The sequence below is a fragment of the Schistocerca nitens genome, chromosome 2 (genome assembly GCF_023898315.1).
Source record: "Schistocerca nitens isolate TAMUIC-IGC-003100 chromosome 2, iqSchNite1.1, whole genome shotgun sequence".
Taxonomy (NCBI): Eukaryota; Metazoa; Arthropoda; class Insecta; order Orthoptera; family Acrididae; genus Schistocerca; species Schistocerca nitens.
Genome location: NC_064615.1, coordinates 631,497,998 through 631,525,984, shown reverse-complemented (window position 1 = coordinate 631,525,984; position 27,987 = coordinate 631,497,998). Strand labels below are relative to the sequence as shown.

General features: G+C 42.3%; 1 protein-coding gene across 1 annotated transcript in view; it reads right to left on the bottom strand.

Moving 5' to 3' along the window:
* Nucleotides 1-27,987, bottom strand: part of LOC126235215 (dynein axonemal heavy chain 8-like) — a 570,318-nt gene that overhangs the window by 77,005 nt on the left and 465,326 nt on the right. The window contains exon 39 of the mRNA XM_049943945.1: nt 10,229-10,490. Coding sequence (XP_049799902.1) covers nt 10,229-10,490 — 262 coding nt within the window. The remainder of the gene's footprint in view (nt 1-10,228; nt 10,491-27,987) is intronic.

The following is a 27,987-nucleotide window of genomic DNA, read 5'->3' as shown; positions in this document are numbered from 1 at the left end:
ACATTTAAACTGCATCATATTTCTGGATTGAGAACCATTTTTGCAAACCGAACATCTACCAAATTTTTTATTTTGAGTTATATATGAATTCACATATTTTAAAATGAGATGATTTGATTGCACTTGTTAAAATTTAACAAAACTGAACATATATGCAATTAAACACACATGAAATACTGCAATTTTTTGCAAAACTTAACATCTATTGAAAAAGAGACCTTTCCAAAACTAAACATCTACAAGACACTCTGATTTGCATACATTTTACAGCAAAATTTACAGTGCTTTTTTATGTTTATAATGATGACTTTTAATATGTTCTATTGACAATATTTGTGACCATTAAAGACTGGCAAAATGTTTCTATTGGCTGACTTTCATAGGTAACAGAGGCACAATTTACAATTTGTTTGCTCTTCAAACACTAAACAGCAAACACAAGTACAAACTTTGTATGTTAACAGTGCAAAGGAAAGTTACTTGCATTATTAAAAATGTATAACCTGGGGGTCTGTGCATATCAATGTCATCTAAAGGAGATACATTGATATATTATTTTTGTTTAATACTTATTTTTGATGGATTCCTACCAACTAGTGAAGCAGATTATTCATCTCCCATTCAAAAAGTACCTCATGGATGTAAGAGAGGAAGGAGTGATGACACATCAAGAAGCTGAAAGAGGAATATTTGATACACTCAACAAGGTGCAGGTGAGCCTGATTTTGCCTATACTCATGGTCTGATACACATTGAAACAAGCTCCAAATTAAGTTGCTGTCAGGTAGCAATGCTTTTGCAGAATTTCAACACAGGATGTACATTAGTACTAAAGCAGAGCAAGATATATTTATTTTGATATCTATTAAGGTTAAGATGAAATGTTCTGGATGATGCAATGAAAAGCAAAAGATCTGTTACTTTAAACTATTTCATAATAAAAATAAATGTAGAGGAGATTGAAGTTTATGGTGCCCCATTAAGGAAGGCAACGGAGGTATCAGGAGCCACAATAGGAAATTTAGCTAGCAGATACCCCCTAAGACAACAAAGATGACACACCACAAAGGAATTATTTGAATGCGATGGAAACTGGTAGATGTGATGTACATGTACAAATAAACATATGAGTACAATCTCAGAACAATTGAATGATGTATTTGAGAGAAAGAGCTTCACAAATTGAGGAAGTCAATAAAACATTGGTCCACTTCTGGTTTTTACGCAAGCAGTTATTAGGGCTAGCAGTGATTGATAATGTTGTTGGGTGTTCTCTAAGGGATATTGTGCCAAATTCTGTCCAATTGGCATGCTAGGTCATCAGTAGTCTGGAAAGGATTCTAGATAAAATAGGAGTACAGGGTAGACAGAAGAGTGGTGTATAAATTAAGCAGGATACTGTACCAAATATATAAACACATTTATAAATTGTGCAATGAATAGTGTACAGGTATATGCATCAATGTCAAAATCTGGTGGTTAGGACATGGTTTCTGAACAAAGAGGTGTACTTGATAGTTCCCATAGAAATAGAACACTGTTGGTTTTAGGCTTACTCCAAAGAGGGACTTTTCTTGATTTGTGGTGATCTAATTTCTATACTGTGTGACTGTGTGTGTGTGTGTGGGAGGGGGGGGGGGATATTATGACCCACATGAAATTAGTAGAAACAAACGTGGCTAAAACATATAAAATGCAAGAAAAGAGATAAAAAGTGATCTGAGGCAAAATCACACTCACTGTCACTCAATCACAACCATGACTACCCACACAATCACACTGGCTCACATCATGGAAGACAGCATTAAAATTTTCAGATGTTCTAAAACTATTAAGTAAATCACTTACAATGAACACAGAGGAGCCTGCCATCAAGGTAATACATTTAAAACATCGCCCTACAATTTTAGGGAACAAGTCGAACAGTTCACAAAACTTTAAAATTCATACATCAGTTTGATTTTCAGTTAAAACTGAGGCAAAACTGTTGCCTTTTAGTCTGAGAATAAAACAGCATTTGTCTACCCTGCCTAACTTAAATGAAGAGTAGACCAAATATGCAGTGCAACTCAACTTCCTTTAGCTAATTAATTGGATGGAGATTGCTGTTTGTGTTGCTGCAATCTCTGTAGGCTGTTAAAAGTAGGGTGTCAGAATCAATTTTTGGGGCCTGTGGAGGTAAAGCCATTCTGTAGGATTGGCTTGCCCTCTGACCCACAAATGAAGTATGTCCCAGGGAAGGATTCTTGAGGCGAGGAGTGGTATAGATCTGTCTTTGAGGTCTATTTTATTTCTTTCTTTCTTCAGTTTCAATATTTTTAGTCTTTTCTTTCCTTTATTTCCTCTCCACCATAAGTACCATGCCTATCCTCCCTCTTCCAAATTCAACAGTTTCCATTTCTGAAATCCTTCTCCTGTCCGGATATTAAAATCTGTTTCACAGGGTTACCAGAGGCATAACATGCATATAAGTAGCCTCTGTACATAATTAAATGAGGTTAAGATAGTAAATGAAAAGGATACTTACTTGATGTCCAGTGTGCATAGTTAAGTGATGGATTCTTATCCTGATATAACTAAAGAACTAGTGTATAAAATTAAAGGTTAACAGGTTTACCAGCACTGTTTGTGGCTAGTTCACGTAAAGTGAGACGCAGGTTTTGATTAAATCACCTTATGAAAATGTGCTAAATGTTTTAAAGTTTTTAAGTTGAATTATATGAAGTTGGTATGTCATACACATGCTATGTGTAAATAACTTGCAGTGCAAGAGTTTTAAAATGGGTAGAGTATAAGAGGAATTATTATTGTCATAATTATTTAATGCAGAACTATGTTTGGAATGACAAGTATTCTTTATATAGCACTTTAATAGAGTTACCAGGACATCATTCATTTAAGGCTAAATCTATACAGTGTAACATATCACCTTTTGGTAAAGTGATGTGTTACTCAACGTCTACTTGACTGATGAATGATGATTGTCACAGTGAAAGTATTTGTTATTAATTAATTTGTAAGAATTGTAAACTGTTGGGAAGTTGTATCATTTATGCATATGGACTGGCCCTCACAGACACCGTGTGTCTCCAAGGCAGGATGACAATGGCAACTTTAATATGTGTTGCGGTACTTTCTGCATGGGCAGTTATTCTGTGCTATGATGTCCCAGCTCAGAGAAGTGGGGCATGGCATCAAGATAATGGGCATTGCACAACAATCATGCTCACATCAGGGAAGAAAAAAAGAAGATTCATCCTATTTTTGACACTGTACATATTTGTCAATTGAGAACAATATACAGGATTAATGTCACATCGGCATAAATGAAGCATTAACTTACCTACAATATTCTAACTGAAGATGTAATATTAGCTATATTGAACAGAACAGCTTTCTATTATTTTGGTAGAGAGAATTGATAAATGACTGGAGTTTCCAGATACCAGCACAGGAGCAGCTGCAATGGGGAAGATGTCCATATCAAGAATAATTACACACTTTGTCTGAACAGTATTTCAAGAGGCAGCAGTTAAGAGTATAAGAGTGTCAACACTCACAATCTGAACATATGGTCCATTTCAGATGAAAGGTAACACTTTGGGAATGTATTACCATAAAAATATAAAGAAGATTTGTTAGTAAACACGAAGATGCCATAACATTGTATCCTAATGCTGCCATGTGTCATCCCAGTATGCTCTAAGCACTGTGAAGAACTTTTGTTTGATCAGCTATCACAACATAGTGCTACAGGCATTATCAGCAACAAACCGACACGAATGTAATGGGTACAAGTCACATAAAACATGTACTGTTGCACAGGTATTTTCTTGGTAAACATCATGTTTTCCCAGAGCAATGAGCTTTTATGGTTGAACAGTGTTATGCCAGTTATTCATATGCACATATTATAGATGTATTTCATGGGAAATATCAATATGCTGCAGTGCCTAACAGTTCAACAATAACAAGATTACTCACTCACTTCTGGGAATGTGGATCAGTTGCAAACAAGAAGAGAGCCAGGATACCAACCATTTTGATATATGTTAAACTAAGGGATGTGATGCTGTGTTTGCCTTCAAAAGTTGGAGGGAGCTATCTGTCCAATTTCAGATTTTGTACAGCAGTGCTCAGAAAGCAATACTGGAGTTAAAATATCATGCATATCATTTTCGTAGCATGCAGCAACAAAAGGCATCAGACACAGAAAAGCATCTGGCATACTGTACATGGGGATGAACAAGGGCACCCAATACCACCCTTCAGCTTTGACCAATGATGTAATATCAAGCCACAAGATGCAGCAGAAACATGATTTCAAGATGACGACCAGCAGCCTTAAATGTTTCCATGGCACAAAGATACAACAACACAAAATCATACAAATTCCTTATAGTAAATACTGAAGCTAATGGGACTACCATGGCAAGGTGAGACTTTAGGTTGGAGACAAAATAAACACCTAGTGAAAAATCACAAAAACTAACAAAACTCAGTATTGACAACCAGAGTTGAGTTGTATAGCTCAAATTGAAAATCAATACTACTACAAAAATCCTAAAACAGATCACAAAAATCCTAAAGCAGATCACACTACAAAATGCCAATAAGCAAGATTAATATACACAGCAAAAAGTTGCAAAACTTAACGAAAGGTGGTATCAACATCAGTCGACATGTACAGTACCACAACACCAAAACTTGCTAATATGATGAATATTGAAAACATAGACTCACCAATACAGGTAAAACAGACTCCATGATATGTACCAATCAAATTCAACATAATTACCAACAACTAACACCAAACTAAAAATTCATAAAAATTTGCTGTAACACCGATTTTGATACAGAAGAACTGTACAATGATGAGTGTAAACACACATTCGATACATACTACAATAAAAAATGAACCTATGAAAACATACTTACTGATCAAAGACAATCAACATATAAAGCTAACAATCTAGTGACAATAGAAACAATATGTCATCAAAAAATCTCTCAAGTAGAAAGCCTAGACTTCTTGAACTAGGAACTTCTCCATGGAGAACACCATACATTGTCTCTCTGACAATAGAATGTGCAGCAACATAGGTCAATCTCTGATATTCTCCACAAATGTAATGCAGCACATACTTAGTAATAAACCAAACAACTGAAGAAATTTAATCATGCTCACCATGTTGTCACCCACTGCAACATGCAGGAAGCTGCTTGTGAACTTCATTGTCACTTTCGTAACTAATAATAAAAAAAAGCATAAAATTAAATCTCCAGCCATAAACTAACATACTGCAATAATAACCCCAAACTTGAAAATGAATCTATTGCCCATTACTGACAACATCAAAATGACACAAATAATCCACCACAAACTCTTCCAATATTATTATCACAAACAGCACTAAAAGAGTCCAATATCACTAACAATTTAGAAACAAACATTCCACACTAGAGCATGCCACCACCTACTTCAAACACAATACCTTACAAATACACTGTGCTGCTATGATGTCATGCAATGCAACACAGTTACATCATGGTTAAAATGAGATGGGTAGTATTGAACACCCAAGTTGATCCATACATGGTTTAGGGAACTTGTTGACATCCATGTAATTGTAGAACTCGACCACATTTTCTTCACTGATGAAGTAAAATTTCACCTTAGTGGTCATGTGAATAGCAATAACACAAGAAATTGGTCAACCAGAAATTCACCATACATTGTCAGAAAATTGGAACATGGTGTGCTACATCATTATGTTGAATAGTGTGTGTGTGTTGGGGCTTATGGGCACTCAACGTTGAGGTCATCAGCGCCCTAACACACATTAAAGGGAACGAATGTGGACAGACCTAATAAAACTGAAACACACACGCAAAGAAAGCAGGAAAATAAGGAAAATGCGACATAAGAAGGTAGAACGAGAGGAAAGGGAAAACATAGCAACAAGAATGCCACAGTAAATTGTCATTGGCTGGCCACTTACATAAAATATGGGCGAGCTTGTCACACAGTGAGCAAATTACGATCCTCTCCCTAAAATCTTTGTAAAAACATTTGACATGGCACAGAACTTTAAAACTTTAACCACATTCGTCCAAGTGTTGCCTAAAAGAGATGGCAGGTCTGCTGGCAAGTCAGCTACGGCCCACTGGTCAGAAAATAAAACACAATCAAATAAAACGTGGCACACAGTGACCTGGATGCCACAAGCACCACACATTGGAGGGTCCTCCCGCCGGAGCAGGGAATAGAGGACCCTGACTTCCTTGAAACTATAGTGAACAGCATTGTGTACCAAGACATCATTATATAGTTTATTTTGCTTCTTGAGACAGATGGATGTTATCGTTGGTTGTAGCTGGATGGTGTTACATATCACACATCTAATGAAACAATTTATTCAAATGAAAGTGCTGGCAGGTCGACAGACACACAAACAAACACAAACATACACACAAAATTCAAGCTTTCGCAACAAACTGTTGCCTCATCAGGAAAGAGGGAAGGAGAGGGAAAGACAAAAGGATGTGGGTTTTAAGGGAGAGGGTAAGGAGTCATTCCAATCCCGGGAGCGGAGAGACTTACCTTAGGGGGAAAAAAGGACGGGTATACACTCGCACACACACACATATCCATCCACACATATACAGACCCAAGCAGACATATTTAAAGACAAAGAGTTTGGGCAGAGATGTCAGTCGAGGCAGAAGTGCAGAGGGAAAGATGTTGTTGAATGACAGGTGAGGTATGAGTGGCGGCAACTTGAAATTAGCGGAGATTGAGGCCTGGTGGATAACGGGAAGAGAGGATATATTGAAGAGCAAGTTCCCATCTCCGGAGTTCGGATAGGTTGGTGTTAGTGGGAAGTATCCAGATAACCCGGACGGTGTAACACTGTGCCAAGATGTGCTGGCCGTGCACCAAGGCATGTTTAACCACAGGGTGATCCTCATTACCAACAAACACTGTCTGCCTGTGTCCATTCATGCGAATGGACAGTTTGTTGCTGGTCATTCCCACATAGAATGCGTCACAGTGTTGGCAGGTCAGTTGGTAGATCACGTGGGTGCTTTCACACGTGGCTCTGCCTTTGATCGTGTACACCTTCCGGGTTACAGGACTGGAGTAGGTGGTGGTAGGGTGCATGGGACAGGTTTTACACCGGGGGCGGTTACAAGGGTAGGAGCCAGAGGGTAGGGAAGGTGGTTTGGGGATTTCATAGGGATGAACTAAGAGGTTACGAAGGTTAGGTGGACGGCGGAAAGACACTCTTGGTGGAGTGGAGAGGATTTCATGAAGGATGGATCTCATTTCAGGACAGGATTTGAGGTAGTCCATACTTCATGAAATCCTCTCCACTCCACCAAGAGTGTCTTTCCGCCGTCCACCTAACCTTCGTAACCTCTTAGTTCATCCCTATGAAATCCCCAAACCACCTTCCCTACCCTCTGGCTCCTACCCTTGTAACCGCCCCCGGTGTAATACCTGTCCCATGCACCCTCCAACCACCACCTACTCCAGTCCTGTAACCCGGAAGGTGTACACGATCAAAGGCAGAGCCACGTGTGAAAGCACCCACGTGATCTACCAACTGACCTGCCTACACTGTGACGCATTCTATGTGGGAATGACCAGCAACAAACTGTCCATTCGCATGAATGGACACAGGCAGACAGTGTTTGTTGGTAATGAGGATCACCCTGTGGCTAAACATGCCTTGGTGCACGGCCAGCACATCTTGGCACAGTGTTACACCGTCCGGGTTATCTGGATACTTCCCACTAACACCAACCTATCCGAACTCCGGAGATGGGAACTTGCTCTTCAATATATCCTCTCTTCCCGTTATCCACCAGGCCTCAATCTCCGCTAATTTCAAGTTGCCGCCACTCATACCTCACCTGTCATTCAACAACATCTTTCCCTCTGCACTTCTGCCTCGACTGACATCTCTGCCCAAACTCTTTGTCTTTAAATATGTCTGCTTGGGTCTGTATATGTGTGGATGGATATGTGTGTGTGTGTGTGAGTGTATACCCGTCCTTTTTTCCCCCTAAGGTAAGTCTTTCCGCTCCCGGGATTGGAATGACTCCTTACCCTCTCCCTTAAAACCCACATCCTTTCGTCTTTCCCTCTCCTTCCCTCTTTCCTGATGAGGCAACAGTTTGTTGCGAAAGCTTGAATTTTGTGTGTATGTTTGTGTTTGTTTGTGTGTCTGTCGACCTGCCAGCACTTTCATTTGGACATCATCTTTGTTTTAGATATATTTTTCCTACGTGGAATGTTTCCCTCTATTAGAAACAATTTACTCCGTACACAAATTTTGTGGTGATGAAATCATATTTAAAGGACTATGGTCCCTACATTCTTCTGATTTAACATCCCCAGAATTCTCTCTGTGGGACTACCCCAAACTAAAGGTCTAAAAAAGGGACAGAACACACTGGCAGAAATAAAGGTTAACATAACAATGGAGATTAACAGCATAGTGTGACATAGAGTGAATGTGTTCTGCAAAGTGGCTCAAACACGGTAAAATGATTTCCTGCAAGTATTACTGGTGTTACGGGAGGAGGCAATCATTTTCATTAGATTTTTCAATAACCTTGTATATTGTTCAACAAAATTTTGTATTATTATATCTGTAGGTACCATTTGGTAAGAGAATTTCCCATCTATAAAAGTGAGTAGTGATGACTGCAGTCAGACACTAATATTAGATGTATATTCTGTGTTGTAAGTATAACTAGGAAGAAAGCATTAACACTATATAAGACAAGGAGGAAAAATGTGCTGGCAATGCACTGAAATGTTGCAAAGCAGAGTAATGCAACTGCTGATGAGCTGAATACATTGATTGCTTTGCAGCTTTTGTTTTTATCATTTCATGTACATTGTCACACCAGCATCATTGTTGGAGTTGTCAGGCATCAGATTCAACAGTGGTCAGCTGACACTACATGTACAATGGTCTTCTGGTACAGGTTCACTGTTGCACCACATCCTGCTATGGTGGAAAAAAGCACAGTCACAAACACAGTGAATGACTGGTTTCATGTTAGTCAGTAGCTACAATGTGGTGTCTGGAGACACCTTTATTGCAAACAAATGCTTGCGAATGAAAACGTGGATTAACAACTTACCAACAGCTTCAACTTTGATCAGCAATTACAATGGGCAATTACAATGTGAATCAACAGCCATACTGTGGATCAACAGCCATGCTCACCTGCACATGGTGAGTACATTGTACTTTTCATATATGTGAAATTTTTTTTTTTACAGCTGTTGTTCGATTCCTGTCTGGCATATTTTATGAGTTTTAATGTAGAAGTGAGCACGGAATCTTTAAATAACAACTTACAACATCAAGCAGCAGTTGAGATTTTGATAATAACTAGAGACTGTGTCAGTTGATTGTGAATGCACGTATCAGCTGTGTATGGATTGGTAAAATTGTACTGCTGGTGGCAGTGAAAGGATGCTTCACTAGTTCAGTTACAACATAAAATCTATGTTTGTGAAACTGCAGTTAAAAATTTTACTGCAGAGAATAATAAAAAAAACTTTATTATAGTGTGTCATTATATATTGATGCCAACTGACACATCCTGGATGTCTTTGAGAATTGGAAAACTGAAATTAGAGTCAACAGGCCTGGGAACTTGCATTATTCATCAGTCACATACCTGTCACCAGTCTGAGCTGTTGCATACTCTTATTTTTCTTAGGAAGCATTCAATATACCATAAACAATCAGAAGCAATGTATAACAGTTTCAGTTCAAGGATGACATATTGCGTCAATCAGTTCTGAATATGGTTAGGCAAGAAGTTTTGGTATTATGTATCATCAGTAATGCAGTAAGTTTAAGGCATGTAATAGGACTGTAAGCACATATCTAAACACAGAAAGCATATTTTTCTCAATTATAAATGTTTTACTTTAGATTACACAAACAGAAAAAAGCGTAAAACATGGTGTGGAAAAGTAAAACTTATCTAAATGAATGTGGTATTTTTCACTTAGGCTGTACTTTTATTATTATTCTGTTAGTTTTGGCTTTTTCAGACATTTTCCAGTGTGTAGCTAGAAAAATGTGCCATATATATACAGAACAATATTAAAAATTAGGCCTAAGTGTAAAAATACCACATACATATTACAAAGATATGGCTGTGGTACCCATGATGAAAAGATGAATCTTACCTAACAGTATTCCAGCTCACACCAGTCTTTGGATCCATATCATCCATATGATTTTGTATAAATAAGGTGCAAGCATACCAATCAGCACTGTTAAATTCATATGGAATATTCCAACCAAGTGGACCAAACTTTCTTCGCCCTTGTACTACAGAATGTAAGAAGGAGATGGCATATAACATGGGCAGGTATTGTGGTTGGTTGGTATACTCAAGTACATCTTGGGATACTGTTCCATATGTGCGGCGCAGTCCAGCCCTCATCCCTGCCACACAACAATATGGACATAATTATTACATTCATATTCTACTTGGAGAGTTCCCTGTATCATAAAACAGGTCTGTTCTGTAAATCAACAAAATAAACAAGTAACTTATTTATTTCACATGTCTGTTTTCTTTAGTCAATGGGTGTTTATTATCAAATAAACAAATGCTCTTTATCCACTGAAGACATGGCATGAAAACTGTGGTATATGTGCTCTGATACCAAGCCATGTAGGTCAATGTCCAAGAGTCGGCAGTAACCCATGTAAATGCACTGACAATCTGCGGCTGACTCCGAGGCACACCTCCCTCAGCACTCAGCACACGTGGCTAGTGCCTCCATGCAGCAACTTAAAGGACACCACATGGACCCAGAATGTAGTCTGTCTATTAGTTCAGTTCTGTGTGTGTAGTCAAAGTATTGTCCTTGAGATTCTGTTATATCGAACTGGCCCATCTCAATGACTTTCTTTGGATTGTACTCTGGACTTGCTGTTATTCAAGTTAAGCAAAAGAAGTAATTTAACATTGTGTGGGCATTTCATTATTTTCCTCTCTGTCTTAAAACCCACTAATTCCTTGGCTTCCACCATTGGAATGACCAAACATGAGGCGATGAGGGAAAAATACATTTGGTTGCTACTTACCATACAAACAACTGGTGATAACATTCATCACGTGTCTTTCTTGTAGAACTGTGGTCCTTTGTCAAGTTGCCTGCTCCTTTGCTTCAGCGTTGTTGAGTGTTTCAGAACATTGGGCCTGCAACTGACTGTGTTTTCTCAAAATATACCAAGGATCTTACTGAAGCCTTCACTGACCATAATTATCCTCCCAACCTTGTACAAAAACAAATCTCCCGTGCCTTATCTTCCCAGTCTCCCACCACCTCCCAAGGTCCCACAGTTCGGCCACAGAGGAGCATTCCCCTCATAACTCAGTACCATCTGGGACTAGAGCAACTGAATTACATTCTCTGCCAGGGTTTCCATTACCTCTTGTTGTGCCCTGAAATGAGAAATGTCCTGCCTACTATCCTTTCCACCCCTCCTACAGTAGTATTTCGCCATCCACCGAACCTACGTAATATACTTGTCCATCCTTACACAACCCCTGCTCCCAATCCCTTACCTCATGGCTCATACCCCTGTAATAGACCTAGATGCAAGACCTGTCCCATACACTCCTACCACCACCTACTCCAGTCCAGTCACCACCATCACCTATCCCATCAAAGGCAGGGCTACCTGTGAAACAGTCATGTGATTTACAAGCTAAGCTGCAACCACTGTACTGCATTCTATGTAGGCACAACAACCAATAAGCTGTCTGTCAGCATGAACAGCCACCGACAAACTGCGGCCAAAAAGCAAGTGGACCACCCTGTTGCTGAACACACTGCCAAACATGATATCCCTCATCTCAATGACTGCTTCACAACCTGTGCCATATGGATCCTTCCCACCAGCTTTTCTGAATTGTGCAAGTGGGAACTTTCCCTACAATACGTCCTATGTTCCCATAAGCCTCATGGCCTCAGTCTTTGTTAGTCACTGTCCTCACACATCCAGCCCCCCCCCCCCCCCCCCCCCCGTTCCCATTCCAGCACTACACAGCCGTCATTTCACACCCAGTCTTTTAATTTCTTTTTATTTGTCTCCTTTCTGCTACTTCCCCCCATCTCCCCACATTCTCTCCTGCCCTCCATCTGAACTGCAGTATTTCACTGTCTGCCACCCCACCATACTATCCCTCCCCCCCTGCCTCAGCCTCCTCCTTACCCCCACCAAGTCACCACTCCCATTATGCACTAGTGCTGCTGCTCACAGTGTGGTTTCAGTTGTCTGAGACTGCAGACATGTGTGCAAGTTGCGTTTGAATGTGTGTGTGTGTGTGTGTGTGTGGTGTGTATTGCTGACAAAGGCCTTAATGGGCGAAAGCTATAAGTGTGTGAATCTTTTTGTTGTGCCTATCGCGATTCAGCATCTCTGCTATGTGGTGAGTAGCAACTTTCCTTCTCTTATATTGTTACATTCCATCCTGGATTTTCCATTATTTGATTTGTGTTTTCTTCTGCTTTTCAGAGGCTGATCTTCCTAGTGATACTAATCTGTACTTTCTTTAGTGGTTGTGGTGTATTTTGTGTTCATGTTTTTTTTTTTTGTGTGTGTTTCATCATGGCTAATCCTCTGAAAGAACCATAACTCAGATTGTTCATTTCCAGGAACAGCACTTCGTTGGTTCTGAAATGTCTGGTGGGTCAGGTTTTTCCTTGGAATGCTTACTGTCACTGCCCTGAGATTCTCATTCAGTTTCTAGTTCTGCTTCAGGACACAAAATGACTTTGTATTCCTTTTAGCCTTAGCTACTGATGTTTTTGAAAAGATAATCCTTTTATTGTCTTGTCATCCCTACTGGAAGTGCTGTGCCAGGAAACCCAATAGGTCCATTATCTTTGGGACAGATGTAGAGCACAAATTAATTTTATCAATATCAGTTTTGCCATGCACACTACCTTTGTAGCTCACACTGAAAAAGAAGTTATGTTTAGTTGCCTGAGGTACTGTGTTAGCATTACTATTCTTCAAGAATTTAGCCATTCATATGTATTCACAGTGCCTTACTTTTTTTCATTTCCAACAGCAACAGCAGGGTTACCATGTATTGTGGGTGTAGATTTCTCAAAGCAGTCAGCGCATTCTTGTGTGGAAGAGACATTAGTAGCTCTACGTATTTTCTTTAAAAGTGCAAGTGTCCAGTGACATGCAAATTTTGTGTGATCTATTGGCATGAATGATAAAACAATTCCCATTTTTGTTACTACAGATTTTCCAAGTGAGCTTTCCTAATAAAATATTGCTTTTGTTCTGTCACACACAGTTGTTGGTGTAATGAACACTATGTCTTCTCCATGACTGTAAAGACTAACAACAATGTTGGATACCTTTGTTGCTCCTACATAACTCTAAATATTCCAGTTCTGTATGGGACCAAGAAATAAATAGGATCAGGCTGTAATGGGTTGCTGTACATGTGAAACTGATGGGCCATGTTGAAACTGCAGTGTACATAAGTTTTATCACCATCTTCAAAATTTTTCTTAGGCTTTATGATAGTTCCTTTATACAATTCCCTTTGTTTGCAACAAGTTGTAGATAAGATCTCACTTTTTCAACAGTTTCCATTTTAGTTTCTTCAGGCTCTATGGGAATTGTGGTTCCAGATGTGAAATGCCTCTGGCAAAATGCACAAAGATCTGTTTTGGGATTCATGACAACTATTTCTGGGCAGATATTCTTCCAACTATTATTTTGAGGCCTGCAAACTGCAAATTGGCAACATCTGTAGGCATTTATAACCCTCATTTAAAAAGGAAACCCTTGTCTTGTTTGGCATTATTGTAATCACAAAATGTTCTTATTTCATACAAAGCTACTCTGAGCTCCTTAAAAAATATCTCTAAAATTTAGGAGATGCTATTTCGTTAAGCACTGAATATTCAGCTGTGAGATGCAGCAAAGGGGCCTCTTGTCAGGCCAACATTATCCTTAACAACAAGAAGTCAGTTTTCAGAAGGCTAATATAGAATGCTTTTAATAATATTATTGACTCCTTGTGGATTCAAACAACTTTGAAACTGACACGAGCATGTACAGAATGAACTAAATAACAACAACATCCACAAAAACAAAAATGGATATTTTGGACATTATCAAACATTTTTGCTTGTATTGAAGACTACAGTTCTCCAAACTTTGAAAATCGATGTTGGAAGAATAACAACACCATGAAAAGGATAGATTGCTACTCACCATATAGTGGAGAAGCTCAGTCACAGACAGACGCAACACAAAGACTGCTAAACAAGCAAGTGCAACTCACACACAAATGACCACTGTCTCTGGCTGCCAAGGCCAGACTGCAAGCACCAGCACATGATGGCAGAAGCAGTCTTTGTGATGGGGATAAGGAGGAGGCTGGGTAAGGATGGGGGATGGATAGCACCTTAGGAATGGGGGACGGTAAAGTGCTGCTTGTGGAGCATACAGGGATCAGATGAGGAGAGGGTAGGGCAGCTAGATGCAGTCAGGATGTTAGGCGGATAGCAAGGGAAGGGGAGGAGGGGGGGGAGGAAGAATCGAAAAGAAGTAAAAAAGACTGTGGGTACATTGGTGGAACAGGAGGCTGTGTGTGCTAGAGTGGGCACAAGGAAGGAGATAGGTGGGTTAAGGACAGTGACTAACAAAGATTGACAGCCAGGAGGCTTACAGGGATGTACGATATATTGCAGGCAGAGTTTCCACTTTGGCATTCAGCAAAGCTGGTGTTGGTAGGGATCACTCAGGTGGGACAGACTGTGAAGCAGTCACTGAAGTGAAAAACATTGTGTTTGTCAGCTTGCTAAGCAACTTGGTGGTCCAGCTGTTTCTCAGCCAAGCTTATTGGTAGCCATTTGTTGTGTAGTGATGGATGAGAATATTGTGTAGGTTCGGTGGGCAGTGGAATACCACTGTGGGAGGGGTGGGAAGGGTAGTTAATAGGACAGTCCTCATTTCAGAGCACAACGAGAGGTAGCTGAAAACCTGGTGGTACGAGGGGAATGCTCTCTGTGATCAGATGGTGGCACTCTGGGAGGTGGTAGCTGACTGGAGAGATAAGGCATAGGAGAGATGTTTCTGTACAAGATAGGGAGGATAATTACAATCTGTGAAGGCTTCAGTGAGATGCTTGGTATATTTTGAGAGCGACTGCTCGGCACTAGAGATGTAATGACCATCTGTGGCTAGGCTGTGAACTTCTTGGTATGGAATGGGTGGTAGCTGTCAAAGTGGAGGTTTACTGGTGGTTAGTAGGTTTGATATGGACAGAGGTACTGATATTGCCATCTTTGAGGTGGATGTCGACATTGAGGAAGGTGGCTTGCTGAGTTGAGGAGGACAGGTATAGTGAATGGGGGAGAAGGTGAAGAGGTTCTTGAGGAATGTGTATAGGGTGCACTCACCCTCACTCCACATCACAAAGATGTCACTACAGAATCTGAACCAGGTGAAGAGTTTGAGATTCTGGATGGTTAGGAAGGATTTCTCTAGATGGCCCATGAGGTTGGCAAAGGATGGTGCCCACTGTCAGACTCCAGATTTTTTTGCAACTAATGCCTTCATTGAAGTAATTGTGAGTGAGGATATAATTTGTCCCGGTGACCAGAAAGGAGGCTGCAGGTTTGAAATCCATCAGGAATTGCAAAGGATGGTGTCCAATAGTGGCAAGGTGTTGGTGATTAGGGATATTAGTGTACAGGAAGGTGGCACCGTATGATAAAGGAACAGGAACTGTGGAGGGTAGGTGGAGGTAATGGTTGGTATTTTTATGTAAGAGGGTAAGTAGTGCATAATAGGCTGAAGGTGTTGGTGTAAGAGAGGGGAGATTCTCTAAGTGGGGGCACAGTAACATGCCACAATGGGTCTCCTGGGTGGTTGGGTTTATGGATTTCAGGAAGCATGTAGAAGATAGAAGTGCAGTGAGTGGTAGGGGTGAGGAGAGAGATGGATTCCAGGGGAAGGTTCTGGGGTGGGCTTTAGGATTTGAGGAGAGAGTGGAGATCCTGCTGGATTTCTGGAATGTGGTCACTGTGATAGGGTTTTAAGGTAGATGAATCTGACAGCTGGGAGAGTCCTTCCATCAGGTAATCCTTGTGCTCAAAACAACAGTGAAGGAGCCTTTGTAAGCAGGTAGGATTATAAGGTTGGGATCAGTTTTCAAGTGATCAATTATTGTTCTTTCTGTGGATGTAAAGTTAGGTTGCACTCTGAAAAATTTGAGGAACAGTTGGTGAGGTATAGTTTGAGGTTAAGAAATTCTGAAAAGTTGACAGTAAGTGATTTGTGGGGCAGAGGATGAGGATCACAGTTGGAAGGAGGAATGAACACAGTCAGGCAGGGTTCAACATTAGTCTTTGGTTGAGTCTGATTGGTAGAGTTGGTGGCGAAAAAGTGCCTCTGTTGGGCTTGGGAGAAAGAGAAGTCCAGCATGACTGAATTTGGGAATGGGGTAAAAGTTAAGGCCTTTGATATAGACTGATACTTCTGTGGGGCTAAGGCTTTTAGATTGAAGGCTCATGACCTCATTTTGGGCTGTTTAGGTTCTGGATTCTGTATGGTGGTGGGAGGGAGATTTTGAGGAGGGGGTAAATACAGCAGGTCTGCAAGGCAGAGTTTATTAGCTTGGAGGGCATGTGCATTACTATACTCTATTTCTATCCTTTTCTTTCTCTTCTTTCCTTTCTTTTCTCATGTTACCTTTCAAACCACACAACATGCTCTAATTTACAAGCCACTTTATCTGCTGCCTGATTCGCACAGAACTCGCTGCACTGAATGTGGGTGTAGCATCTCGTGACCCACATAACTCCTGCTGATATCATTAATCCTAGACCTCCCATTTGATCACTCTTTTTGTGTCACTCTTGCATATTTTTGTATGTTATTTTCTGTATGTTTCTGTGCCACATGAACTTGTCCCTAATCCTACCAATCCCTCCCCAACCCCTGCTCTTTCCCCTCTGTTATTCCTGTTTGTACATACTGACTTCACCTAATCTAGTCCCACCTGATGTCCCTCTTCCTCATACATATCTGTCCACAGACCTGGAACCCATATTATAATCTTTTTATTTATTTTCATATTTGGTCTCATTGTGTTTTCATGTCAATATCAGTTCACTTTCATCCTTCACTATTCGCCTACTCCCTTAGGTTGCATCTTGTTATTATGCTTCATCTGTTTTGTTCTTTTTGTGATTTTTCCCACGTATTATGACATATTTTTGCAAATTTTTTCCAACATATATCTACATAATTTACATATTTTATGCATTTTCTTCCTCTGCCATGGGCCCTTGCTGTTTCCATCTGCACCAATTCAGTAAATTTTTCTTATCCCTAGCCAGAATACAGCCCCACATACTGTTCCCGTCTTTTCGCTTGGCTCTTGGAAGCCCCCAAATGGCCTTACCATCAAATTACCCATCTCCAGTTGCAACCCTTCCTTCCACAATGACCTTCACCTGTCCAGATTCCACCAGTCCTTACCTTACCCTGCAAAACAATGTAAATCAGGCCCAAACATCCTTGCACTACTTTCTCTCCATCCATAAAATTCTCCTGCTGTACAATCCCAAATTTTTGAATCCCATCTTACACACTGGAACTCTTGCCCTCCAAGAACTAGAGCAGTATGCACAATGCCACTCAACAATCTCTCCACCCTGTTCACTTTCTACTCCCACCTTGGGCTACCACTACCCACCACCTCTACAATAACCTACAAACCTCCCCCAAACCCCTCATTGATGGCAAACCCTGTGTCGCAAATCTGCTACATTTACCCCACCCTCGAAAAACTATCCCCATCACCATACAGAATCCGAAACCTAAACAGACCTGAAACACAGTCATGAACCTTCATTCCAAAAGACTTAGACCCACAGAAGTATCAGTCTATATCAAAGGCCTTACCTTTTGTCCCACTCCCAAGTTCAGTCATGCTGAACTTCTCATTCTCCCAGTCCCAACAGTGGAAGCACATTTTTGCCACCAATTCTATCAATCAGACTCAACCAACTGTTGAACCCTGTCTGTCTGTGTTCACTCCTCCCTCCAACTGTGATCCTCATTCACTACCCCACAAATCACTTACTGTCAACTTTTAATATACCTCACCAATCGTTCCCCAAATCTCTCAGAGTGCAAGCTAACTTCACATCCACAGAAAGAACAACAATTGATCACTTGAAAACTGATCCCAACCTTATAATCCTACCTGCTTACAAAGGCTCCTTCACTGTTGTTTTGAGCACAAGGATTACCGGATGGAAGGAGTCTGCCAGCTGTCAGATTTATCTACCTTAAAACCCTATCACAGTGACCACATTCCAGAAATCCAGCAGGATCTCCACTCCCTCCTCAAATGCTAAGGCCCATCCCAGAACCTCTCGCTGGAATCCATCTCTCTCCTCACCCCAACTACTCATTGCACTTCTACATGCTTCCTAAAATCCATAAACACAACCACCCAGGAGCCCCACTGTGGTATGTTACTGTGTCCCCACTGAGAGAATCTCCTCTCTCTTACACCAACACCTTCAGCCTATTACACACAACCCATCCTCTTACATAAAAGTTACCAACCATTACCTCCACCTACTCTCAGCAGTTCCCGTTCCTTGATCATACGGTGCCCTGCTTGTCATTATCAGTGTCACCTTCCTTTACACTAATATCCCTAATGACCAGTGCCTTGCCGCTATTGAACATTACCCTTCCCAACGCCTGACGGATTTCAAGCCTACAACTTTCTCCCTGGCCACCAGGACCAACTATTTCCTCATTCACAATTATTTATCCTATGAAGGCAACAGTTGCAAAAAAATATGGGGTCTGACAATGGGTACCATCTGATACCAACCTCATGGGCCATCTAGAGAAATCCTTCCTAACCACCAAAAATCTCAAACTCCTCACCTGGTTCGGATTCAGTGATGACATCTTTGTGATCTGGATCAAGGGCGAGTGAACCCTATCCACATTCCTGAAGAACCTCAACGCCTTCTCCCCATTCACTTTACCTGGCCCTCGTCAACTCAGCAAGCCACCTTCCTCAATGTTGACCACCACCTCAAAGATGGCAATATCAGTACCTCTGCCTGTATCAAACCTACTAACCACCAGCAAACCTCCACTTTGACAGCTACCACTCATTCCATACCAAAACGTTCACAGCATGGCCACATGTTGCCATTGCATCTGTAGTGATGAGCAGTCCCTCTCAAAATATACCAAACATCTTACTGAAGCCTTCACAGATTGTAATTACCCTCCTTATCATGTATAGAAACATCTCTTGCATGCCTTATTTCTCCAGTCAGCCACCACCTCCCAAAGTGCCACCATCTGGCCACAGAGGAGCATTTCCCTCATGCCATAGGGGTTTCAGCTACCTCTCGTTGTGCTCTGAAATGAGGAATGTCCTATAAACCACCCTTCCCACCCCTCCCATCAGTGGTATTCCACTGCCCACTGGACCTATACAATATCCTCCTCTGTCACTACATAGCAACTGCTCTCTACCTCTTACCTCACAGATCATATACGTGTAATAGATCTGGATGCAAGACCTGTCCCATACATCCTCCCAACACCACATACTCCAGCCCAGTCACAAGTATCACCTATTCCATCAAAGTCAGGGCTACCTGTGAAATCGGTCAATCTAAGCTGCAACCACTGTGCTGCATTCTACATGGGTATGACAAGCAGCAAACTATCTGTTCACATGGATAGCCACCAATAAACTGTGGCCGAGAAACAGCTGGACCACCCAATTGCTTAGCAAGCTGTCCAACACAACATTCTTTACTTCAATGACTGCTTCGCAGCCTCAGCCATCTAGATTCTTCCAACCAACACCAGCTATTCTGAATGCCAAAGTGGAAACTCTGCCTGCAATATATCGTACATCCCTGTAAGCCTCCTGGCCCTCAACCTTTGTTAGTCACTGTCCTTCTCCCACCTATCCCCTTCCCTGTTCCCACTCCAGCACACATAGCCTCCTGTTCCACCAATGTACCCACAGTCATTTTAATTCTCTCCTTTTCCATTATCTCCCCCATCTTCCCTCCTCCTTGCTCTCTGCCTAACCTCCTGACTGCATCTAGCTGCCCTACCGTCTCCCCATCTCATCCCTGTGTGCTCCCGTAAGCAGTACTTTACCATCCCACACTCCTATCCTGCTACCCATCCTCCTCCTTGCCCCAGCCTCCTTTTTATCCCCATTATGAAGGCTGCTTCTGCCGCCATGTGCTAGTGCTTGCAGTCTGGCCTTGGCAGTCCGAGACAGTGGTCGTGTGTGAGTTGCGTTTGCATGAATGTATGTGTTTATGTTGTCTAATGCAGAAATAGGCCCTTTGGCCAAAAACTTACTTGTTTAGCAATCCCTATGTTATGCCTGTCTGTGTCTCAACATCTCCATTATATGGTGAGTAGCAATTTCCTTTTCATAATATTGTCATTATTTCATCCTGGACTTTTCATAATGTTGTTGTACTGCTCCAACCTTTGTGTTCTCCATTGCACATGTATGAACTAATGTACAAGTAATTATGATAATTATCTCTTTGAGAAGATTAGCAGTTTTGTAGTCTGACTCATTTTACATCACTGAAGGCTCTCCTTTATAACGGGATTGACAGAACACGATGTCTGAATGAACAAATTTAAAGCATCTGGTTTGTTACTTTGAATTTACTAATGTTTTCACTATCAAAAACACATGAACTCTCTACTACATATTGGGTTTTGCCAAACAGTTGATAGAAGCCTATGGAGGTGAGTACAATACACGCTGCTCAGGAGTAGTGAAACAGCAGCTGCCACAAGTCACCAGTATTGTTGTAGACTAGTGTATTGTGGCCACATTTGTGGAATTAAAAGCATCTAATTGATTTTGCTATAAATGACGGTGCCTTATATTCTGGCTTTCACATGAAGACAGTTGGTTTCTCAAGTTCTTAATGACTTTTTTCATTAAATTAAATTTGTTGCAAACTCCCTTACCCCCCAAACCTTTGTGTAGGTCTAGTGTTGCTACATCCATAAGTTCTCTGCACACCACAAATCCCTCTCTAGCAGTCAGCTCTATTCTGAGTGTACATTCTTTCAAACACATACTTTCCGTTATGTTGTTTGATGTAGACTAATGTATCAAAAAGAAGAATTTCATTGGTGATATGCTTTATAGATTTTAAATTCCTACCACTGCTCCTGGATTGCTGGAGGGAGTTGGCACCATGCCTGTATACATGAGTCACCTAATTCCCATAAATTCCCAGGAGGGTGGTGATGAGCTCATGTTCAATCACATGCCAGATGTGTTCGATCAGGTTCAGATCTGGTGAGTTGGGGGGGGGGGGGGGGGCAGCACATCAACTGGAACATGCCACTGTGTTTCTCAAACCACTCCATCACACTCCTGGCCTTGTGACATGGGGAATTATCTTGAGGAAAAATACCACTGGCATTGGGAAATATGATAGTCGTGAATGGGTGTACCTGGTCCGCAGCCAGTGTACGCGTAGTCTGCAACCAGTGTATGATAATCTTAGGCCATTCATGGTGTTTTGCACGTACTCCACAGAACACATGGATGCCCACATGAAAGTTCCCCAGAGCATAATGGAGCCACCACCAGCTTGTCTCTATCCCACAGTACTAGTGTCAAGGAGTTGTTCCTTTGGAAGACGACGGATTCACCCCCTTCCATTGGCATGATGAAGAAGGTATCAGGATTCATCAGACAGTGAAATACTCTGCCACTACACCAACATCCATTGCCAATAATCACGTGCCTATTTCAGTCACAGTTGTTGATTTTGTGATGTTAACACTTGCACATGCACGGGTCATCGGCTGCGAAGGCCCCTCGTTAGGTGTGTTCACTGCACTGTGTGTTCAGACACACTTGTACTTTGTCCTGCATTAAAGTCTGATGTTAGTTCCATCACAGTTCGGCACCTGGATGGGTTTATATCAATAGCAGCTCAATGATCATAATGTTCTGGCTGATTAGTGTAAGTCCTGTTATTGTCCTTGATCTGGATAAGATGAAGAAGGCTAAGCTATCCTACTCTCTTCCTAAGTTGAGTATTTGCACTCTATGCCAATATGTTTTGTTGTTTTAACTGTTAAGGCCCATGTAGTTCTCATTAGGTGTAACAAAAATTACAGCCTACTGAATCAAAACCTCATATACTGAAGGAAGCCTTATACAGCTTGGTTGTGGCATAGACTCCAGATTGTATGCTAGTGAGTGTTTTATTTCAACATTCATTCACCTCTTAAGTGCACTTTTCACCTGGCAGCTGAGTGTTTTACTTGATAAAGGTTTTGCACTTTCCTTGTAATTCAGATGCTGAAACAGAAATCTCTGCCTCCAATAAATACAACTATCAGTCATTGCATTTTGCTCACATGCATAGAGATTTTACACAGTTTAAGGGGGATGGTAGAAATGACCTACCACGAACTGAGGTACCTCAGGTTGCTATGCCAATGCCCTGCCACCAAAGGTTGAGCTCAATGGGAGTTGCATTTGCAGGTATGAGACAATCATGGAGTCCCTTTTCTATGTTGTAATTCTCTTCATTTTTAAGAATACAATAGCTGTGCAGCCACATCAGAAGCAAAAATATGTGGAAAGGCCAGACAAACACATGGTTACTGAAGTTTGGTAGTGCCTTTACAGTAGTTGCAGGGGCAGCAGTCTGGATGATTGACTGATCTGGCCCTGTAACACTAGCCAACATGGCCTTGTTATTTCGGTACTGCGAACAACTGAAAGTAAGGGGAAACTACAGCATTTATGTTTCCCAAGGACATGCAGTACCACTTGGAACTTTAATATCCAGGATTTTACCTTGGTATATTTATCACAGGTTAGCACCTAACTGACACTGTGACTGTTCTGACACAGTGGCAAGATATCAACTACACACTTTCACCGTCAAGTATGAATAATGAATAATATGAACTCCATTTAGTTACGTAACCACTACACATAGTGAATATTCAGTTTCTATATCTGGTTGAACATAGTACCTGTACACTTCAATAACTGATAGCTACACAGAACTGTTCTCATTTTAACCAAGTAATACATGCTACATAATTATTATGAGATGATAAATGCGCATCTTGCTAGCTAGTCCCAAACTGCCTGTGGCATTACATATTATGCCCATTTATAGATGCGCATAAGAATTAAAATCAAAATTTGTTTTTACATATTAGTAAGTAACATGAAAGATTGCTTAATTACACAGAATTATAATGCATAAAAGAGCAAATCTGTTTAGGTATGACATGTATTACAAGAAAAAGGTAATATGTAGATACTATTTTATGGAAAAAATTTTTACTTCTGTGATGATTCACAGAGCCCACCAAAACCTACTAAAATGACATTTCCTGAACAGAACTAAAAAATTAAAAGTTTGTTAGAGCGCCATAAATATCGATATTTGTTCTGTGCGCAAGTGTGCTATCTTTGAGGAGAGGTCTTTGGGGCAGGAGGTTGGACGCTAACGGCAGTTAGCCTCCGGACTTGTATCTGTATAGAAGCTAAGTGAGAATAAATCTGTATATGAGAGAATTCTAGTTGTTTACCTACAACTATACCATATTCCCTCACTGGTGACCCCGTTTTTGTGTAATATGCGTCCGAGTTACCGCCCGAAGGTTATTTACTTGCCTACCGCGTCGGGTTTCTCTGCGATCGTGAGGGCCTTTGTTCAGCTCCAGACAATGGCCTTTCAGTATTCACTGCCACCCGGATTCCAGCAACATCTCTCCAGCAGTCCTGCCGTCGTAGTGGACATGCCGCAAGAATCTTCGGAATCCTTCAGCCAGAACATGCAGTGGAATTCATTGAGTGCCGCCAGTACCTTCCAACCGCCAACGGTCGTGGACTCTGGCTTTGTTAGCATGGACCTTCCCACGTGTTCTCCACAGCATTTTGGTCGGAACATTCCTACTCCTGTGTCGAACACACAATTCAATACAGTTCGTGGCATCGAACGAGGTTTTGCTACTTTGGAAAATCCAGTAGTAAATTCAAACTCGAATCAGTTCCCACCACGTGTGTATCCTTCCGCGCCGGCTAGTCAACAGGCGTTCAATGCTCACCAAACAGCAAATATCACACCGAGTGTGCATCCTAGTGGACGTGTGTGGGATCCTTGTGTTGCTTCTAATCAAGTCAACAATTCTGTGCTGGACAGCAATTGCTCCGACATCTACAACCAGCCCCACCACCCACTGTCAAGTGAATACTGTGTGCATAACGGACATTCACCAGCGTACTTAAGCACTTGTGGCTTCTCTCCGAGCTACCACGTCAATGAGAATGCACATTTTGACTACGATCCTCACACCGTTCGAGCGTCTGCCGCTTCTCAGCCGCCCCCCCGGCGTCAAGTGAATTTTGCGATTCCCGCATTATGGGACGCCAATAATTTGGACTCGCAATCTTCTGCATGCTCTACTTCCGTCCGAAGTAATAGGCACACCTCCGCAGTGACTGCAGTGCCGAATCTGCCGAAATTACCAGACTTCAAACCCGCTCACCCGGAGTTCTGGTTTAACCTGGTTAAGCAAACATTCAATGTCTGTGCTTTGGACGATGACGCACGCTTCGCCTGCCTCATGAACCATCTTCACGACCGCGTCGATATAATTTACGATCTGGTCAAAGTCAAAGCACCCCCCCCCCCCCCCTAGCAGGGAAGTATGCTGTGGCGAAACAGATGATACTGGAGCGCGTCTCTAAAACCAGGAGAGAAAATGTGCGACAGCTCATCTACGAAGAGCGTCTCGGCGACAGGTCTCCGTCCCAGCTGTGGCGGTGCATCCGTCTTCTCGTCGATGAGCAAGTTATGCCTGATGACACGCTTGCAGAAATCTGGACTGAAAAGCTGCCTTTGCCTGTCCAGACTACAATCTCTGTGTATGAAGATAGGCCAGTAAATGAACATTTACGCGCCGCCGACAGAGCATACTCCGCCAGGAAACGTGAGCTCCGTGCACTGCATTCTGGATGTGACCGCACTAAGACGCTTTCTGACGCCACGCCCTTGTCTGGTGCTGCTAATAACAAGTTTGTTAAACTAGCTGCCCTGCCTGCACCTTCAACTCCCTGCAACGACAGTGCATCGGCCTCTGTGGAAGACTCTGGGGCACATAGTCCGTCAGCTAGCAACTACCCACAGGAGCACAGGCCCGCCAAACCTTACTGTTTCTTCCACGCGAGATTCGGGGAGCAAGCTCGCAAATGCCAGTCACCGTGTTCTTACCCAAACTCCAACCACAGGTAGGCTACGGTGCCACCTCCTGCGATGTAAACAACGGGCACCATCCCACTTTGCACTCCGTTTCGGACAATAACAGTAAGTGTGGTCGAGTCTATGTTCGCGATTTATGATCAGGTGTATGTTTTCTGGTAGACACTGGCGCAGACGTCTCTTTGCTGCCGGTTCGCCTAGCAACCAATAAAGTGCAACCACACAAAACAGTACTTCGTGCAGTGAACTTTTCTACCCTACAGTGTTCAGGTTCCACTTTGTATACAGTGAAACTTTCGCCCGAGTGCAAGCTGGAGTGGACGTTTCTAGTGTCAACAATTGAAGAACCTATTCTCGGAATTGATTTCCTCAGGCACTATCAGTTGTCACTAGATTTTGTGCAAAATACTGTGTTTTACCCCTCCCTTAACAAACATATTCCTTTCGCTTCGCCGAGTGACAGTTCGGCTAGCACCAAACATGTGTGCTGTGCTAAGAAGTGTGTAAACCTATCCTTGGAGCTGCAATCTTGGACAACAAGTGGCTAGTGGAGTGCGCCAAGTCTTCGAAGTTGCGGATGGAACATAAGGAAATGCTGCTGCATCTCCGCGACATACACCACGAGTTGGCCTCCACACAACAACGCCTCGCGGCACTACAAGCAGACGACTCATCGGCTACAGACAAGGTCAGTCCGTGCCAATCTGGTGTTCCCGTGCCCGCGCACGATAACGACAATGTTGTGAACTCTGTAAACTGTGTCAGCACCCCCTTTTGTAATGATAGGGTATGCCCGAGTGCTCATGCTCCTTGCGTTCTGAATGGACAATTAACTTGCCAAGCTCGTGGCAATGAACTACGGCCATCTGCTGTCCGGCCACGCCCACTCGTGCCTACAGCACTCGTATCGGCACGGCCCGCTACCAAGAACCAGTGTGCCAACCTCGCCCATGTTAACACGTGTGCGGCCTTTACGCAGCCTACGAGCGGGTGGCACACCTGTACTTCCGTGCCCTCAGCACCACAGCTTGGCCCATCCGCCACTGACTGCTCCGCTTCACGGACATCTGACTGTCATGCCGCGCCACGTATTGCAGTAGTCACTAATGGCACAGTTCATCAGTTACGTCTACCCGATGGGCCGCCCTTATTGCAACGCCCACGCCACCTCAAGCCGGAATTTATGAAAATTGCAAAAGAACAATTGGACGATCTGTTACAAAAGGGAATAATTGAACCTTCTTCTGGTTGCTGGGCTAGTCCTATCCTGTTTGACCAAAAGAAAGACGGTACTTGGCGTATGGTCGGAGACTATAGGCATTTAAATGCCCGCACCATCATTGATAAATATCCGGTTCCACACATCGCAGACTTCAATCATGCGCTCGCAGGTGCAAAGTACTTCTCTGTTTTGGACTGTAAGCACGCATTTCATGAGATTCCTATGGCTCCGGAGGACATAGAAAAGACTGCCATAACCACTCCCTTCGGGCTGTTCCAATACAAATTTATGCCGTTTGGGTTGAAAAACGCCCCCCAAACGTGGCAGCATGTCATCAATCAAACTTTATCCCATCTAGACTTTTGTTTCGTATACATGGACGACATATTGGTTTTTGCTTCTACTTTAGAACAGAGTGAGGAGCATGTTCAAGTCGTGACAGATATTTTAGCAGCTGCTGGTATTGAACTGAACAATAAAAAGACTCATCCGTCACATTCCTAAGTTATGTTGTGTCATCGGACGGTCTGACACCACCACAGGACAAGATCAAGCCTGTTCTCGAGATGCTACACCCTCAGACCTATAGGGAATTACGCAGGTTCATCGGAACAGTTAATTATTACGGGAAACATTTGCCAGCCACTTCTGCAGTGCAGGCTCCTCTCACAGATGCTCTCGCTGGCCCACAAACTTCTGGCACCCGCCAGGTACCATGGACACCAGACATGGACAAGGCATTTAATGAACTCAAACAGCTGTTGGCCTCCGCTGTCACTATTGCTCACCCACGGGCGGACGCCACAATGTTTATCACTACTGACACTAGTGACAATGCTATCGGCGCAGTACTGAGACATACAACGATGTTATGACTCCCCTGCAGTTTTTCTCAAAAAAGCTAAACAACGCGTAGAAGAAATACTCAGCATTCGACAGAGAATTACTTGCAGTTTATGAGGCCATAAGACACTTCAGAACTGATGTTGAGGGACGAGATTTCTATGTGCCCACTGATCACAAGCCGTTGGTTCCTGCCATAAAAAATCCTGCGGCTGATCCGCCCCCACGACGCTTTTGTCACATCGATTACATCTTGCAATTTACAAATGACATTCACTACATCCGAGGAGCGGACAATGTGGTCGCTAATTTTCTCTCGCGTGTTGGTGCTGTCACAACCTTAATTGACTTAACGGACCTACCTCGGTTGCAATCGGCAGACCCCGATACCATGCAGTTAATTTCAGACCACAGCTCCTCTCTCCAACCGGTACGCTCCACTTTCCCTGGCATATCTGACTTAGTGTGGTGTGATGAATCGACTGGTACGTTGCGGCCATTCATTCCCAAGCCCCTTCAACGCCAGGTCTATGACAAATTA